This window comes from Salmo salar, chromosome ssa10 (genome assembly GCF_905237065.1).
Source record: "Salmo salar chromosome ssa10, Ssal_v3.1, whole genome shotgun sequence".
In the NCBI taxonomy this organism is placed as follows: domain Eukaryota; kingdom Metazoa; phylum Chordata; class Actinopteri; order Salmoniformes; family Salmonidae; genus Salmo; species Salmo salar.
Genome location: NC_059451.1, coordinates 102,219,861 through 102,239,433, shown reverse-complemented (window position 1 = coordinate 102,239,433; position 19,573 = coordinate 102,219,861). Strand labels below are relative to the sequence as shown.

The 19,573-nt window shown below is 42.2% G+C and overlaps 1 protein-coding gene across 1 annotated transcript in view; it reads left to right on the top strand.

The window, feature by feature from the left end:
* Positions 1 to 19,573, top strand: part of LOC100380647 (guanine nucleotide-binding protein G(i) subunit alpha-1) — a 65,262-nt gene that overhangs the window by 29,637 nt on the left and 16,052 nt on the right. The window contains exons 2-7 of the mRNA XM_014125082.2: positions 1,818 to 1,860; positions 4,240 to 4,381; positions 7,066 to 7,223; positions 15,453 to 15,581; positions 15,817 to 15,946; positions 18,869 to 19,022. Coding sequence (XP_013980557.1) covers positions 1,818 to 1,860; positions 4,240 to 4,381; positions 7,066 to 7,223; positions 15,453 to 15,581; positions 15,817 to 15,946; positions 18,869 to 19,022 — 756 coding nt within the window. The remainder of the gene's footprint in view (positions 1 to 1,817; positions 1,861 to 4,239; positions 4,382 to 7,065; positions 7,224 to 15,452; positions 15,582 to 15,816; positions 15,947 to 18,868; positions 19,023 to 19,573) is intronic.

Here is a 19,573-nt window from a genome sequence, read left to right as displayed (position 1 = left end):
CCCATACACGCCACAGCGTATGTTGGACACAAAGTATGCTGGCAAGAGCTTCCTGTCTGGAGCAGAGATCAACAAGCCCTATGGTGTCATCACTACTGTGTCTCGCCACCTTGGCCTGGATGAGGGCAAGGTTCTTGGCAGTCTGGAGAAGTACACTTCCAAGCAAGGGCTTTGGGATGGAGATGCAATATGGCAGTCGTGCCAACATATCTCATCAGCCACCTGGTGGAAGGGACTTGTGGATCTAAGGCTCTTTCCCTTGTTGCCTCCATCATCCTCCAGATCCCAACATCAGCACCTCAGAGCGCAGCTGGTCCTTGTTCGGGAACACACACACCAAGGCACGCAACACGCTGACCAATACAAGGGTTGAAAAATTGGGGGCCATCCGGGCAAATTTGAGGCTTTTTGAGGCTGACAACGAGCCATCCTCAACAAGGTTGGAAAGTTACAGTGAAGATGAGGCCTCAGAGTCTGATGTTCAAGAGGTGGACATTGAGGAGGTCCAGGGAGAAGACGTGGACAACCAAAGCTTTAGCTTCTAAACTGTCACTTTACAGATGTATGTTGAAAACGTTTTTGGGAGATGTGATGGATCATTCAATATTCCCTTTTGTTGTTCAGTGAAATCATCCCATGTAAAACTCATTTTATTAAAGTTACATTCGTAACTAAATAGTTTTTTTATTTCTATTGGAAGGATTTAATCATTTGCAGTTCTCTACTTATGATAAGGTAAAAGGTTTGTCTCCATATGATAGGGAAAATATATCCAATGCAAAAAACATCTACATTTAAATGGTATTAATTTGCATATATTCCCTTGGCAAGTTTCCACCGCTGAATATTACCCAAGATGTACAAGCCTAGTTGTACATGAGACTCGCATGCTTTTGAAAATAGGATTGCTATTATTTTCTAACGGTGTCATGAGGATACTCTCAATGTAATACCCTAAGCCTGCTCCCTTACAAAGTGGAGTGAGGGTGGGAAAGAGGAAAGGTGGATCAAAAAAGCATGGGTTTGAGCTCTGTTTCAAAATATCACTTTTATGTGACACCGGTTCCACATGTTCCTGTGACACAAATATTTGTGTTATATTCTTACTATAAAATGTGTGTTTACTGTGATCGGGGTATGTGTGTCTTGTCTTTTTAATGAACCATTGATTTCATTAATTTGGACGTTGCATAATTCAACTCAATGCCATTCTATTGTTTTGAAAATTAATGTTATTAGTCTTATGTTTTAGGACATGCCTAAAAAAAAATTATAATGGATTTCTTTTTGATGGTGTACATTCACTGTATTTATTAAAATGGATGCACACCCACATCTGCACACCACTAATACCACTCATCACCAGCATCCGTATGGGAGATATAAAAGAGATATTAAAGGCGTATGCAGGCAAGAATGTGGTAAAACTGGGCCGGTTTGTAAGGTGGTCATATAAACATTGGCCATTTTTTCTCACGGGCAAAATACCGTAAATCCTATGTGAAATCAGTTTAGGTCTCTGCCACGCTGGAGCTATAATCTCATTGGTGGGAGGATCCAGTTGATTAATCCAATTTAAACTAATGCCTGTAACTCTCCTGTTAGAGCTGATCAGACACTTGGTTTCCCAACGTTGTATAGCTATTAGCTACTCAGTATCTGGACAGGTGACTCTCGTAGGGCCTTGTGCAAAACGTGAGTTAGGCCTACAACAAGTTATGATCAGCCCAATTTCTCAAGTCAAAACAACTGAGTGAATGTGTTATGTGTAATGTCTGCCTATCCCTCACTAATTGGCCTCTTTCACTATCTCTCAGGTGCTGGGGAGTCAGGGAAGAGTACAATTGTCAAACAGATGAAGTAAGTTTCTCGTTATCTACACAAAGTATTGGGACATGGACATCATAAATTGTAATTTTGTAGTTACTTTTATTGTAAATAAGAATAGAATGTTTGTTAACACTTCTACATCAATGTGCATTCTACCATGATTACAGATAATCCTGAATAATGAGTGAGGAAAGTTACACGCACAAATATTATACCCCCCAGAAATGCTGACCTCCCAAGTTTATTTTAATGGTGAGGTAAACATTTCTTGGGGGTATGATTTTTTTATGTTTCTGTAACCTTCTCATTATTCACGATTCATTCAGGGTTATCATGGTAGCGTCCACATTAACCTCTATGGGCTAGGTGGGACGTTAGCGTCCCACTCTATTCAACAGCCAGCGGAAGGGCGTGGCGCGAAATACAAAAACCTCAAATGCTATCAAATTTATTTATATAGCCCTTCTTACATCAGCTGATATCTCAAAGTGCTGTACAGAAACCCAGCCTAAAACCCCAAACAGCAAGCAATGTAGGTGTAGAAGCACGGTGGCTAGGAAAAACTCCCTAGAAAGGCCAAAACCTAGGAAGAAACCGAGAGAGGAACCAGGCTATGAGGGGTGGCCAGTCCTCTTCTGGCTATAATTTCAATATTTCAAACATACGACTATTTTACACCATTTGAAAGATAAGACTCGTTAATCTAACCACATTGTCCGATTTCAAAAAGGCTTTACAGTGAAAGCAAAACATTAGATTATGTTAGGAGAGTACATAGACACAAATAACCACACAGCCATTTTTCAAGCAAGCATATATGTCACAAAAACCCAAAACACAGCTAAATGCAGCACTAACCTTTGATCTTCATCAGATGACACTCCTAGGACATTATGTTATACAATACATGCATGTTTTGTTCAATCAAGTTCATATTTATATCAAAAACCAGCTTTTTACATTAGCATGTGATGTTCAGAACTAGCATACCCACTGCAAACTTCTGGTGAATTTACTAAATTACTCATGATAAACGTTGACAAAAGACATTATTTTAAGAATTATAGATACAGAACTCCTTTATGCAATCGCTATGTCAGATTTTAAAATAGCTTTTCGGCGAAAGCACATTTTGCAATATTCTGAGTACATAGCTCAGCCATCACGGCTAGCTAATTTGACACCCGCCAAGTTCGGGGCTGACTAAACTCAGAATTAGTATTAGAAAAATGTGATTACCTTAGCTGTTCTTCGTCAGAATGCACTCCCAGGACTGCTACTTCCACACCAAATGTTGTTTTTGTTCCAAATAATCCATAGTTATGTGCAAATACCTCTGTTTTGTTAGTGCGTTCAGGTCACTATCCAAAGGGTAACGCGTGAGTGCATTTCGAGACCAAAAAATTCAAAATGTTCCATTACTGTACTTAGAAGCATGTCAAACGCTGTTTAAAATCTATTTTTATGGTATTTTTCTCAGAAAATGGCGATAATATTCCAACCGGACAATGCTGTATTCGTTCAAAAAGGAAGAGAAAAAATGGTGATGTCTCGTGAACGCGCATTTCCAATCTCTTAGTCACCAGGCAGTCCACTGACAAACTGTGCTCCTGTACTCTGCCCAGAGACAGGAGACAAGTCAATCCGCTTTCTGAACGCTTTAGAGAGCCAATGGAAGCCTTAAAGTGCTACATAACCCCACGGGCACTGTAGTTTTGATAAAGAAGCAAATGGAGAACTACAAATTCGCAGACAGGCCACTTCCTGCTTGGAATTTTCTCAGGTTTTTGAATGATGTCTGAGTATAACAGAACTCATATGGCAGGCAAACAGTTTTAGAAACTTCAGAGTGTTTTCTATCCAAATCTACTAATAATATGCATATTCTCGTTTCTGGGAAAGAGTAGTAACCAGTTTAAATCGGGTACGTTTTTTTATCCGGCCGTGAAAATACTGCCCCCTAGCCCAGACAGGTTAATGTAGAAGTGTTTAGAAACATACATTCTTATTTACAATGAAAGTCACTCCAAAATGACAGTCTATATACTATTAATTTCTATTGGGCACAAAATAATCTGAAACGCAACCAAAACAAACAGCAAATGCATCGAGCAAGTTTGTAGACTCAAGCTTGACGTAATCATTGCGTGCTATGAATATGGGACCAAATACTAAACTTTTGACTACTATAATACACAAGTGAATTTGTCCCAATACTTTTGGTCTCCTAAAATGGGGAGACTATGTGCAAAACGTGCTGTATTTTCTAAACAGTTAACCCAATATGGATTAAAATACCCTCAAATTAAAGCTGACATTCTGCACCTTAATAACCTCATAGTCATTGTAGCATTTTCAAATCCAAAGTGCTAGAGTACAGAGCCAAAACCCTCCCTCCCCCCCTCCCAGGATCATCCATGAGGCGGGCTATTCAGAGGAAGAGTGTAAGCAGTACAAAGCGGTGGTGTACAGCAACACCATCCAGTCCATAATCGCCATCATCAGAGCCATGGGGCGCCTCAAGATCGATTTCTCCGATGCAGCCAGAGCGGTGAGTGGAATAGGACACTGGGAGCTCTAGACACTGATCTAAGAGCAGTTTCGTACTTTTAACTCCTTATAGTTGAGGTTAGGATTAGGGCTAGGATGATACCAGTATTGCAATATTTTTCTCATGGCTAAAATGAAAACATGAAGCAGACCACTCTTTGGTCCTTAAAAAAAACTTCTGTATATATAATTGTGTGCTACAGTATGGAAAATAAATAAATGTGACTGAATGACAACATAATGATGTTGGTTTCCAACATTTGGGCTGTTTTCCTAAAGAAGTTAATCCACTTCGTGTTTTGTTTCCTTGCCATGATACAAACAAGTATCACAATACTGGTATTGTTCTGGCCCTAGTTAATATTTGGTGAAGGAAAGCTGATCCTAGATCTGTGCCTGGGAGTCTAGGAGGGGTGGAAGTTGAGTCAATGGGGTTAAACAGCAGGGGGTAGGGTTCGACTGTAAGAGGAAGGGGTAGGGTTGATTAGGGCGTAATGACCAACATATATATGGTATTTTTGACGGTTTGACATGTTTTTGATTTAATAAAAGTTCTACATTTGCTTTGAGTAGTGTGACCTAGGGTGGCAACACATACACTACCGTTCAAACGTTTGGGGTCACTTAGAAATATCCTTGTTTTTGAAAGAAAAGCAATTTTTTTTGCCCATTAAAGTAATGTCAAATTGATCAGAAATACAGTGTAGATGTTGTAAATGACTATTGTGGCTGGAAACGGCAGATTATTTTTTTTCTTTAAATGGAATATATACATAGGCGTACAGAGGCCCCATTAACAGCAACCATCACTCCTGTGTTCCAAAGTCACGTTGTGTTAGCTAATCCAAGTTTATCATTTTAAAAGGCTAATTGATCATTAGAAAGCCCTTTTGCAATTATGTTAGCACAGCTGAAAACTGTTGTTCTGATTTAAAGAAGCAATAACACTGGCATTCTTTAGACTAGTTGAGTATCTGGAGCATCAGAATTTGTGTTTGATTACAGGCTCAAAATGGCCAGAAACAAAGAACTTTCTTCTGAAACTCATCAGTCTATTCTTGTTCTGAGAAATGAAGTTTATTCCATACGAGAAATTGCCAAGAAACGAAGTATCTCGTACAACACTGTGTACTATTCCTTCACAGAACAGTGCAAACTGGCCCTAACCAGAATAGAATGGCCCTTGATCAACATCATAAAACATGAATAAAAAAAAAAAAAAATGTTTTCCTGTAGTCCCATCCATTTAAGTGCTCTCAATCAGTGTCACTCAACATACCAGTTACAGCCAATAAGAACTGCTAACAGGGGTACATGGTCTGTCTGCCTGCCTATTGGCTCTTTCACTGCAGATGAGATCACTACACTGCCTGATACCAGAGTGTGCTTTACACTTTACTCAGTGGTGAGTTAGCCAAAACTGAGTCCATGGTGTTTATAATAAACTGTATCCAATCAGCATCTAGCCTTCAACATTGCTTGTTTTGTAGTCTGCTGAGCATAATGATCTACTTTTACATAATGTTCGGTGGCTAAGCAAGGGTAATAATGCTTTCGAGAGCAGCCTATGTGAGCTTAGGGAGAAGATGCTTTTCTCCGCAATTGCCGCCAAAAGACAGCCAACACATATCTAGCAAATGCTGGATGAGTTTGTATCAGATGTTTTATTTTTTGGTGACATTTTAAATCAATTGAATGGACTTAATTTGGGACTACAGGGGAAGTTTAAAACAGTTATTGACATGATTGAAAAACAAATTTTATTTTCTCCTCTGATTTGAGCCCAAACAGTACACTCAATTTCCTTACAACTATATTCAGTCATCAGTACAGATCACTCCCGTGATGTCGGAGTTTTTAGATAAACTCATCAAATCTTGTTGGAAACTTAGCTTTCAGTTTAAATCCCCACAGAGGTGGCGTAGTTTGTTATAGGGACCAGTTCTCTACTGATGTGGGGGGCGAGAGACTACTCTGCAAAAGCTGGTCAGCTGATATGCAACGCATTTAAGGTTTCTATGTGTAAAACAATACTTTTTTTTTTTTAAATACTTTTTTCTATTTCATTATTTTCTATTACCTTTTCTATTTAACTAGGCAAGTCAGTTAAGAACATTCTTATTTACAATGACGGCCTAACCCGGACAACACTGGGCTAATTGTACGGCGCCCTATGGGACTCCCAATCACGGCCAGACGTGATGCAGCCTGGATTTGAAACAGGTACTGCAGTTCTCTTGCACTGAGATGCAGTGTCTTAAACCACTGCGCCACTCGGGAGCCAATATGATGCTGGTCAACTGAGATATGTCATGCGTTAAAGGTTTCCTGTGTGTAAGCTTAATCTTTAGTTTTTATTATGTAAAACGGACATGTGATGTGATACAGGTCAAGTGTGTAATCAGTACAAATGTGTTTCACTATTTAAACAATTTGTATGCACAGAATTGGGCTAATTGTAAAGCACTTTTAGCAACTTTTAATAAAGTGCTTTATAAGATTGTAATTGTTTGTGCATTGTTTTATATACCGGTTTTAGGAAGTGTAATTCCATGTAGAAAATGTCTGGTCCCCCCAGTTAATAACTATTTCAAAATCTAGCCCCTCAAAGAATATAGTTGAATAGCCCAAACTTCACCTAGTTTTGCCTCCAAACCGTTGGTTGTGTCTCCTGTCCCCCACCAGGATGATGCTCGTCAGCTGTTTGTGCTGGCGGGATCGGCAGAGGAGGGCTTCATGACCGGCGAACTAGCCGGAGTCATCCAGCGCCTCTGGAAGGACGTTGGGGTCCAGGCCTGCTTCAGCCGGTCACGAGAGTACCAGCTCAATGACTCCGCTGCCTAGTGAGTAGCAAACACACACACACACAACAGAGTTCTGCCCCAAGGTTCTTTAACAAGGTGGTGTAGATGAGTAACGAGCTGTGGGGCAGCGTGTTTTTGAACCATTCTATAACTAGAGGACCCCTGATGAGTGATAAGTACTGTCTTTTTGCTCACTAGGTCGGTCTACGTTAAGTGCTGCCTGTCTTTCTAGAGGCCAACTTGGTGTGTGGACTACTGACTGCTTATAACTTGCAGATGATTGACACATCAACCAGGATTAAGGGGCAGGGCAATTTGTGACTTGTTTGGGTAATCACTGGCTGTTCAGGAAGGGGAGTGGTTTCTCCTCTCCTAGGCAATCAGCAATAAGTACAGGGAGGTGTGCTCTTCACCTCTGATTGGCAATTAGTATTAGTACTTCAGTCTCCCCTGGTTTCTCAGCAGCAGTCGTGGCGGTCACGTTAGTGGCGGTCTTGTCGCCAAAACGAAGACTGTTCTGACGAGTTGTTCTTTGAGGAAGGCGCCACACCAGTATCTTACCTAGTTATTTTTTTTAATCTAATTTAGCTTTTGTAGCTTTCGCAACTGTTTTTCTATACCTGTATACCTCCTCTCCGTGTAGGCTTTACAGACGCTCCCCATGCCTTGGCTGCAACCCTTCTAATTTAATGTACTCTGCATTCACAACTCCAGTGGAATTCCGTATCTCTGGCAGCGTTTTGAACTGCCGATCTGCGGTGAAGAACACTGAGTTCATCTTAGCCTATGCTGCCATTGTCCCTTGACTTTTTGGCTTTGACGGAGACCTGGATCACCCCAGAGAACACTGCTACTCCATCTGCTCTCTCTTCATTTGACTACGTTTTCTCTCATAGTCCAAGAGCATGTGGTCGTCGCAGTGGTGGCACAGGGCCACTCATTTCTTCTAACTGGAGATTTTCTCATCTCACTCTCACCTGTCCATCCTCATTTGAATTCCATGCTGTCACTTCTCCACTCTCAACTTTGTCATCTATTGCCCACCAGGTGTCCTTGGAGAGTTCCTCAATGAGCTTGACACTTTGATAAGCTCATTTCCTGACGATGGCTAACCGCTCTTCGTACTTGGCGACTTCACCATCCCTGCATCGGTCTTCAATTAATTTCTTTCCAACTCTCTCTTGACCCTCCTTGCCTCTTGAGCTCACCCTTTCCCAATCCCCTCCAACTCACAAGGCAGGCAATATGCTTGAACTCATCTTTACTAGCGGCTGTTGGCCTACTAATCTCACTGCAACCCCCCTCAAGGTCTCTGGTCACTACTTTGTTTCCTTTTCTCCAATCCTAGCCCTTACCCAGATGGTCATGAACCTTCTCTCGCTCTCGCATATATATATCTCATCATCATCATCATGTCTTCTATCCTATCATCTCTCCCCTCTGCTAAATCCTTCTCCCTTAGCCGGTCACCTCTCCTGATTCTGCCTCTTCGACCCTACTCTCCTCCCTTTTCGCGTCCTATGATTCACATTGTCCGCCTTCCTCTCCTGCTCCGTGGATGAGTGACTCATTGCAAGCTTAAAGAACAGGCTGCTAGCAGCTGAATGAAAATATTTGTAAAACTTCCTGGGGACCAATCATCGTTTCACTCACTCCTCTACCTTCTCTTCCTCTGTAACTGATGCTTAAGACACTTTCTATCACTCTACATTTCAAGCTTCTGCCTCTAACCCTAAAACTCTTTTCCACCTTCTCCTCCCTCCTAAATCCTCGTCATTCACTCAGCCTATTGAGTCCACTGGTCCCACTCACACTGAACTACCCTACGCCTTGACCTCTTTCTCCCCTCTTTCTCCAGATGACATCCTGCGACTAATGATGTCTGACCGCCCCACAACCTGCCCGCTCAAAGTTATCCCATCCTCCCTTCTCCAGACCATCTCTGGAGACCTCCCATTCCTCCCTCATCAACTCATCCCTGACCACTGGCTGTGTCCCCCCTGACTTCAAAATGTTCCGAGTCGCTCCCCTCAAGAAGCCAACACTCGACTCTTCTGACGTAAAAAACTATAGACCTGCTATCTTTCTTTTCTTTCCAAGACACTTGAGCGTGCTGTCTCTGATCAAATAAGTGAAATAAGTGTTTGACCCCTCTGCAAAACATTACTTTGTACTTGGTGGCAAAACCCTTGTTGGCAATCAGAGGTCAGACGTTTCTTGTAGTTGGCCACCAGGTTTGCACACATCTCAGGAGGGATTTTGTCCCACTCCTCTTTGCAGATCTTCTCCCAAGTCATTAAGGTTTCGAGGCTGACGTTTGGCAACTCGAACGTTCAGCTCCCTCCACAGATTTTCTATCGGATTAAGGTCTGTAGACTGGCTAGGCCACTCCACTTCTTCTTGAGCCACTCCTTTGTTGCCTTGGCTGTGTGTTTTGGGTCATTGTCATGCTGGAATACCCATCCACTACCCATTTTCAATGCCCTGGCTGAGGGAAGGAGGTTCTCACCCAAGATTTGACGGTACATGGCCCCGTCCATCGTCCCTTTGATGCGGTGAAGTTGTCCTGTCCCCTTAGCAGAAAAATACCCCCAAAGCATAATGTTTCCACCTCCATGTTTGACGGTGGGGATGGTGTTCTTGGGGTCATCTGAATCATTCAGATGTTCATGTATATGTGCTTTCTTGAGCAGGGGGACCTTGCGGGCACTGCAGGATTTCAGTCCTTCACGGTGTAGTGTGTTACCAATTGTTTTCTTGGTGACTATGGTCCCAGCTGCCTTGAGATCATTGACAAGATCCTCCTGTGTAGTTCTGGGCTGATTCCTCACCGTTCTCATTATCATTGCAACTCCACGAGGTGAGATCTTGCATGGAGCCCCAGGCCGAGGGAGATTGACAGTTCTTTTGTGTTTCTTCCATTTGCGAATAATCGCACCAACTGTTGTCACCTTCTCACCAAGCTGCTTGGCGATGGTCTTGTAGCCCATTCCAGCCTTGTGTAGGTCTACAATCTTGTCCCTCACATCCTTGGAGAGCTCGTTGGTCTTGGCCATGGTGGAGAGTTTGGAATCTGATTGATTGCTTCTGTGGACAGGTGTCTTTTATACAGGTAACGAGGTGAGATTAGGAGCACTCCCTTTAAGAGTGTGCTCCTAATCTCAGCTCGTTACTTGTATAAAAGACACCTGGGAGCCAGAAATCTTTCTGATTGAGAGGGGGTCAAATACTTATTTCCCTCATTAAAATGCAAATCAATTTATAACATTTTTGACATGTGTTTTTCAGGATTTTTTTTGTTATTCTGTCTCTCATTGCTCAAATAAACCTACCATTTAAAATTATAGACTGATCCTTTCTTTGTCAGTGGGCAAACGTACAAAATCAACAGGGGATCAAATACTTTTTTCCCCTCACTGTAGCTGTGCCACCAGAGACTCTGGGTTCGAGTCCAGGCTCTGTCGCAGCTGGCCCCGACCGGGAGGCCCATGGGGCGGCGCACAATTGGCTTAGCGTCGTCCGGGTTAGGGAGGAGGGTTTGGCCGGCAGGGATATCCTTGTCTCATCGCGCACTAGCGATTCCTGTGGCGGGCGCAGTGCACGCTGACCAGGTCGCTAGGTGTATGGCGTTTCCTCCGACACCTTGGTGCGGATGTTAAGAAGCAGTGCGGCTTGGTTGGGTTGTGTTTCAGAGTACGCATGGCTCTCGACCTTCGCCTCTCCCGAGTCCGTTCGGGAGTTGTACCGATGAGACAAGACAGTGACTACTAACAATTGGATACCACAAAATTGGGGAGAAAAAGGGGGTTACATTTTTTTAAGAAGAAATTAGGTAAAATTGATTTAAGTTGGGGTGGTAAGTGCAGCACAATGCACAAAACTAAATGCCTTATCAATCTAGCTAGCTAGTAACATAATTAAGTCACAATGGATTAGTTTCCATGAAGCAGCTGCCTGTAGCTGGCTGCCGAGAGTCAATGCCGTGTCTTTCTACGTAGCTAGCTGGCTAATGTTAGCCAGCTAGCAAAAACTGTATCTGTGGGCTGTTTGCGATTGTGGAGAATTAATTAAGTTGTCTTTGTCATCTTGCTAGCTACTTATTCAGCCGTGGCCAAATTTACGTTTGCGCAGTTTTTTTTTCAGCTTTCCTTTTCCCTCAGTTTTTTCAGGGTTTCGCTCTCAATCACTTTGTTTTATTGTTTTTTTTTTACTTCAATTTTGTTGTTTTTGTAAGGCCACAATGCTTAAACCACATCAGGAGCCACTTTGTAGGTATGGAAAAAATAGATATTTTCATTTTTGTGTGTAGTTACCCTTTTAATGCAAGTGTGCACCATCAAGAGACCATTGTTTGGTAAGCGATGTTTCTATAGTGCTCATGTGATTGCAGAGTTTTCTAAACAGATGGCTACTGGATTGATGCAAATAATCATATTCTGCCAGGTAGGCATAGGCTACGTTGTAGTGAACAATTGAAGGTTTTTGGGAAAGCCTTTCCATCTTTACCAGAAGAAGGTTTTCATTAGTGTAATCGCTAACGGCTACACAAAGTAGACATACACTACCATTCAAAAGTTTGGCGTCACTTAGAAATGTCCTGGTTTTTGAAAGAAAAGCACATTTTTCTGTCCATTTTAAAATTACTTCAAATTGATCAGAAATGCAGTGTAGACATTGTTAATATTGTAAAGGGCTATTGTAGCTGGAAATGGCAGATTTTTAATAGAACATCTACATTGGTGTTCAGTGGTCCATTATCAGCAACCATCACTCCTGTGTTCCGATGGCACGTTGTGTTAGCTAATCTAAGTTTATCATTTTAAAAGGCTAATTGATCATTAGAAAACCCTTTTGCAATTATGTTAGCACAGCTGAAAAACTTGTGCTAATAAAAGAAGTAATAAAACTGTCCGCCTTTATACTAGTTGAGTATCTGGAGCATCAGCATTTGTGGGTTCGATTACAGGCTCAAAATGGTAGAAACAAAGAACTTCTGAAACTCGTCAGTCTATTCTTGTTCTGAAGATCTCGTACAACGCTGTGTACTACTCCCTTCACAGAACAGTGCAAACTGGTTCTAACCAGAATCGAAAGAGTGGGAGGCCCCGGTGCACAACTGAGCAGGAGGACAAGTACATTAGTGTCTAGTTTGAGACAGACACCTCACAAGTCCTCAACGTTGCCACATTGAAAGTCACGGAGCGCTTCAGTAAGGTCATTCTACTGCCAAAGTTTGTCTATGGAGATTGCATGGCTGTGTGCTCGATTTTTATACACCTGTCAGCAATGGGTGTGGCTGAAATATCTGAATCCACTCATTTGAAGGGGTGTCCACATACATTTTGTTTATATACAGTGCATTTAGAAAGTATTCAGTCCCCTTGACTTTTTCCACATTTCATTACATTACAGCTTTATTCTAAAATGGATTAAATACATTTTTTTTTTTACAGAAATCTACACACAATACCCCATAATTACAAAGCAAAAACAGGTTTGTAGATATTTTTGCACATTTATAAAAACATATACATTTTTTACGTACGCATTCAGACCCTTTGCTATGAGATTCGAAATTGAGCTCAGGTGCATCCTGTTTCCATTAATCATCCTTGATGTTGTTACAACCTTGATTGGAATCCACCTATGGTAAATTCAATTGATTGGACATGATTTGGAAAGGCACACACCTATCTATATAAGGTACCATAGTTTAGCAACAACCAAGCCATGAGGTCAAAGGAATTGTCCGTGGAGCTCATAGACAGGATTGTGTCGGCACAAATCTGGAGAAGGGTAGCAAAACAATTCTGCAGCATTGAAGGTCCCCAAGAACAACGTGGCCTCCATCATTCTTAAATGGAATAAGGTTGGTACCACCAAAACTCTTCCTAGTGCTGGCCGCCTGGCCAACTGAGCAATCGGGGGGGAAGGGGCTTGGTCAGGGAGGTGACCAAGAACCCGATGGTCACTCTGACGGAGCTCTAGAGTACCTCTATGGAGAACCTTCCAGAAGGACAACGACCCTAAGCACGCAGGAGTGGTTTCAGGACAAGACTCTGAATTTCCTTCAGTGGCCCCGCCAGAGCCTGGACTTGAACCCAATCGAACATCTCTGGAGAGATCTGAAAATAGCTGTTGAGTGATATTCCCCATCCAACCTGACAGAGCTTGAGAGGATCTGCAGAGAAGAATGGGAGAAACTCCCCAAATACATTTGTGCCAAGCTTGTAGCGTCATACCCAAGACTATTCGAGGCTGTAATGGCTGCCAAAGGCGCTTCAACAAAGTACTGAGTTACTAGGTCTGAATACTTATGTAAATGTGATATTTCCATATTGTTTTCTGTTTTTGCTTTGTCATTGTGGGGTATTGTGTGTAGATTGAGGGGAAACAATTTCATCAATTTTAGAATAAGGCTCTTACGTAACAATGTGGAAAAAGTCAGGTCTGAATATTTTCCGAATGCACTATATATATTGTATTTTCATATTTGTCTTATTTTTATATACATACACACAACCAGTCAAGTTTGGACACCTGCTCATTCAAGGGTTTTTTTTTCTTTTTTTTACCATTTTCTACATTGTAGAATAATAGTGAAGACATCAAAACTATGAAATAACACATGGAATCATGTAGTAACCAAGAAAGTGTTAAACAAATCAAAATATATTTGAGATTCTTCAAAGTAGCCACCCTTTGCCTTGATGACAGCTTTGCACACTTTTAGCATTCTCTCAACCAGCTTCATGGGGTGGTCACCTGGAATGCATTTAAATTAAAATGTTTATTTGTGGAATTTCTTTCTTTCCTTAATACGTTTGAGCCAATCAGTTGTGTTGTGGCAAGGTAGGGGTGGTATACAGAAGATGGGGCTATTTTGGCAAAAGACGAAGTCTATATTATGGCAAGAACAGCTGAAATAAGCAAAGAGAAATGACAGTCCGTTACTTTAAGACATGAAGGTCAGTCAATCCGGAAAATTTCAAGAACTTTGAAAGTGCAGTCGCAAAAACCATCAAGCACTATGATGAAACTGGTTCTCATGAGGACCGCCACAGGAAAGGAAGACCCAGAGTTACCTCTGCTGCAGAGGATAAGTTAATTAGAGTTAACTGCACCTCAGATTGCAGCCCACATAAATGCTTCAGAGTTCAAGTAACCGACACATCTCAACATCAGCTGTTCAGAGGAGACTGTGTGAATCAGGCTTTCATGGTCAAATTTCTGGAAAGAAACCACTACTAAAGGACACCAATAAGAAGAATTGACTTGTGTGGGCCAAGAAACATGAGCAATGGACATAAGCCCAGTGGAAATCTGTCCTTTGGTCTGATGAGTCCAAATCTTTGCAAGATGCAGAGTAGGTGAACGGATGATCTCCACATGTGTGGTTCCCACCGTGAAGCATGGAGGAGATGGTGTGGGGTGCTTTGATGGTGACAGTATGTAATTTATTTAGTATTCAAGGCACACTTAACCAGCATGGCTACCACAGTATTATGCAGCGATACTCCATCCCATCTGGTTTGCACTTAGTGGGACTATCATTTGTTTTTCAACAGGACAATGACCCAAGACACATCTTGAGGCTGTGTAAGGGCTTTTTGACCAAGAAGGAGAGTGATGGTGTGCTGCATCAGGTGACCTGGCCTCCACAATCACCCAACCTCAACCCAATTGCTATGGTTTGGGATGAGTTGGACCGCAGAGTGAAGGAAAAGCAGCCAGCAAGTGCTAAGCATATGTTGGAACTACTTCAAGACTGTTGAAAAAGCATTCCTCATGAAGCTGGTTGAGAGAATGCCAAGAGTGTGCAAAGCTGTCAAGGCAAAGGGTGGCTAAATTGAAGAATCTCAAATATAAAATATATTTTGATTTGGTTAACACTTTTTCGGTACTACTTGATTCCATATGTTATTTCATAGTTTTGATTTCTTCACTATTATTATACAATGCAGAAAACAGTAAATATAAAGGAAAACCCTTGAATGAGTAGGTGTGTCCAAGCTTTTGACTGGTACTGTATATTAGAAATGCAGGGCACTTTCGGACTTGATCTTTTTCGGAGGGGAGGTTTTTATATGGTGGCGCAGCCAAGTCCACAAGGAGGTGTTGTGCCCCTCTTACATTCTTTGGGGAGAACTCACACTCACACTCCTTCAGAGTACACTAACATCCTTCACACAACTACAACAGACAGACCTCCCTATCCACCCCCCCTCATCTCACTCCCACTCTCTCCTTCTGCCTTTTCTCTCTCAGTTATCTGAATGACCTGGATAGGATAGCCCACGGAGCATACGTACCCACCCAGCAGGATGTGCTGAGGACCAGGGTGAAGACCACCGGCATTGTGGAGACGCACTTCACCTTCAAAGACCTCCACTTCAAGTGAGACACAGTCCCTAGTGTACCCACTCTAAGTGTACCAACCTATCTCAATAGTCTAAGCCAACTCATGACACCCGCTGGGTGTGCGTCACCCTCTATATTCTATAGAGTTCAGTTCAGGGCTGAAGTTTGCTGGCTGTAGTGTTAATGAGTAGTGTGATGTTTGAAAATACTTTGAGTTTTCATGTGTGTTTGCGCATACATGCTAAGTCTGTATTTTATATTTTCTCCCCAGGATGTTTGACGTGGGGGGTCAGAGGTCCGAGAGGAAGAAGTGGATCCACTGCTTTGAGGGAGTCACTGCCATCATCTTCTGTGTGGCGCTGAGTGACTACGACCTGGTGCTGGCCGAGGACGAGGAGATGGTGAGATTCATCCTCCCTCACCCTCATTCTATCTCTCTCAGCCCCTGCTCATCAGTCATTGTTATTGTGTACTCTCCCTCTGTCAAAAAAAAGTATTGTCCCTTGTTCATTTTCATCCTTTCCTCATCCCCCTTCTTCTACACTTTTTCTCATTCTTTGCGCATTTGTCACCCCTTACTGGCGGGTAGGAGCGTTGGGCCAGTAACCGAAAGGTTGCTGGATTGAATCCCCGAGCTGACAAGGTAAAAATCTGTCATTCTGCCCCTGAGTAAGGCAGTTAACCCACTGTTCCCCGGGTGCCGATGACACTGGATGTCGATTTAAGGCAGCCACACGCACCTCTCTGATTCAGAGGAGTTGGATTAAATGCCAAAGATGCATTTAGTTTTACTACTGACTAGGTATCCCCCTTTCCAAGTGATTTCTCGTATAAAACAAGTTTATTGATTTTCACATTTTCCGCCCTTATTGCATCAAAGACAAACTACATAACCGTAGCAACGGTTGTGATATCTGTTATATGCATTTCTAAAAACGTGTGCTGTGTTCTTTATTTCAAATAATGTACTTGTATGGTGTGTTACCCACAACCTGATGAATTTCCCTTCTTGGGAGACTGGGGCTAGCCAAGGGTTGGGCGGTATCCATATTTTCTTATCGTCATACCGTCCTTCTCTCTTCTGGGATTTACGGTATTACCGTTTTAGTACACGAAGGCACTAAAAGTGGGAATAGGCCATTGGGCATATTGTACCAGAATGCTAACAAAATTAGCACAAGTACTAGCGAGTTTCCATAGAGGCTGCTAGCTAAATAGGCTAACGAGCTTTCTCTCATTGTGCTATTTACAAACAAACACCTGACTGGGGCAGCAGGTAGCCTAGTGGTTGACGCATTGGGCCAGTAACCGAAAGGTTGCTGGATCAAATCCCTGAGCTTACAAGGTAAAAATGTGTCATTCTGCCCCTGAACAAGGCAGTTAACCCACTGTTCCCCGGTATGCTGTCATTGTAAATAAGAATTTGTTCTTAACTGACTTCCCTAGTTAAATAAAGGTGAACTAAGCATCATACTGTAAAGTAATCTCCTAATTTATTGCAGGTACTAATTTAAAGTAGCTAAAAATGTATTAATAAACTTCAAAGAAATTGGTTTGAATAAGAAAAATAAAAAAATATATAATCAAAATACCCAGGTATATGGTATACAGTGCCTTGCAAAAGTATTCACCCCCTTGGCGTTTTAGCTATTTTGTTGCATTACAACCTGTAATTTAAATTAGATTTTTATTTGGATTTCATATAATGGACATAGACAAAATAGTCCAAATTGTTGAAGTGAAATTTAAAAAAATAACTTGTTTAAACAATTCTAAAAAATAAAAAACGGAAAAGTGGTGCGTGCATATGTATTCACCCGCTTTGCTATGAAGCCCCTAAATAAGATCTGGTGCAACCAATTACCTTTAGACTTCACATAATTAGTTAGATTGCACACAGGTGGACTTTATTTAAGTGTCACATTATCTCAGTGTGTATATATACACCTGTTCTGAAAGGCCCCAGAGTCTGCAACACATTTTACATTTTAGTCATTTAGCAGATGCTCTTATCCAGAGCGACTTACAGTAGTGAATGCATACATTTCATACATTATTTTTCCCGTACTGGTCCCCCCCGTGGGAATCGAACCCACAACCCTGGCATTGCAAACACCATGCTCTACCAACTGAGCCACACGGGACTACCATTAAGCAAGGGGCACCACCAAGCAAGCGGCACCATGAAGACCAAGGAGCTCTCCAAACAGGTCAGGGACAAAGTTGTGGAGAACTACAGATCAGGGTTGGGTTATAAAAAAATAACAAACTTTGAACATCCCATGGAGCACCATTAAATCCATTATTAAAAAATGGAAAGAATATGGCACCACAACAAACCTGCCAAATGAGGGCTGCCCACCAAAAACTCATGGACCAGGCAAGGAGGGCATTAATCAGAGTGGAAACAAACAGACCCAAGATAACCCAGAAGGAGCTGCAAAGCTCCACAGCAGAGATTGGAGTATTTGTCCAGAAGACCACTTTAAGCCGTACACTCCACAGACCTGGGCTTTATGGAAGAGTGGCCGGAAAAAAAGCCGTTGCCTAAAGAAAGAAAAAAGCAAAGACGTTTGGTGTTTTCCAAAAGGCATGTGGGAGACTCCCCAAACATATGGAAGAAGGTACTCTGGACAGAAGAGACAAATTGAGCTTTTTGGCCATCAAGAAAAACACTGTCTGGCGCAAACCCAACACCTCATCACCCCGAGAACGCCATCCCAGCATCATGCTGTGGGGATGTTTTTCATCGGCAGGGACTGGGAAACTGGTCAGAAATTGAAGGAATGATGGATGGCGCTAAATACAGGGAAATTCTTGAGGAAACCTGTTTCAATCTTCCAGAGATTTGAGACTGGGACGGAGGTTCACCTTCCAGCAGGACAATGACCCTAAGCATACTGCTAAAGCAACATTCGAGTGGTTTAAGGAGAAACATTTAAACATCTTGGAATGGCCTAGTCAAAGCCCAGACCTCAATCCAATTGAGAATCTGTGGTATGTTTAAATGATTGCTGTACACCAGTGGAACCCATCCAACTTGAAGGAGCTGGAGAAGTTTTGCCTTGAAGAATGGGCAAAAACGCTGTAAGGAAATAAAATAGGAAAAATGCCAAGGGGGTGAATACTTTCGCAAGCCACTGTATACGGTACACTGTCCAAGCCTAGACTAGCCTGCCTGGTCCCAGATCTGTTTGTGCTGTCTTGCCAATACAATGGTCATTTTCACGGCAAGTCGGCTCAAACAGATCTGGGACCAGGCTATAATGGGACCACTGGACATGTAACTAAAAGCATTGTGTGGTTGTCTTTCTGTCCCTCAGAACCGGATGCATGAGAGCATGAAGCTGTTTGACTCCATCTGCAACAACAAGTGGTTCACAGACACCTCCATCATCCTTTTCCTCAACAAGAAGGATCTGTTCGAGGAGAAGATCAAGAAGAGTCCTCTCACTATCTGTTACCCGGAGTACACAGGTAAGAAACACACACCATCTGTTACCCTATCTACAAATAATCTTGAATTCCAAATTCTGGTGAATCTGAAGTCTTGCTCAGGTCAATCGACTCGGAACACACAGGGCGTTCCAAGTCGTCTTAATTGCAGTCGCGTTGTGCAGATTATTAGATCTCGCAACACCTGGAAAAGTGTTTAACCTGTTGGGGATAGGGGGCAGTATTTACACGGCCAGATAAAAAACGTACCCGATTTAACCTCTATGGGCTAGGTGGGACGCAAGCGTCCCACCCGTGGTGCACTCCATCAACAGCAGGTGCATTTCAAGAGCGGCAAATTTGAATCCAAATAAATGTCAAAATTCACATTTTTCAAACATACAACTATTTTACACCCTTTGAAAGATAAACATCTCCTTAATCTAACCACGTTTTACGATTTCAAAAAGGTTTTACGGCGAAAGCATAAATTTAGAGTATGTTAGGACAGTACATTTACAAGAGTTGTGTGTAATGCTGTGCAAATTCAAAGACAGGCGTCACCAAAACCATAAAATCAGCTATAATTATGC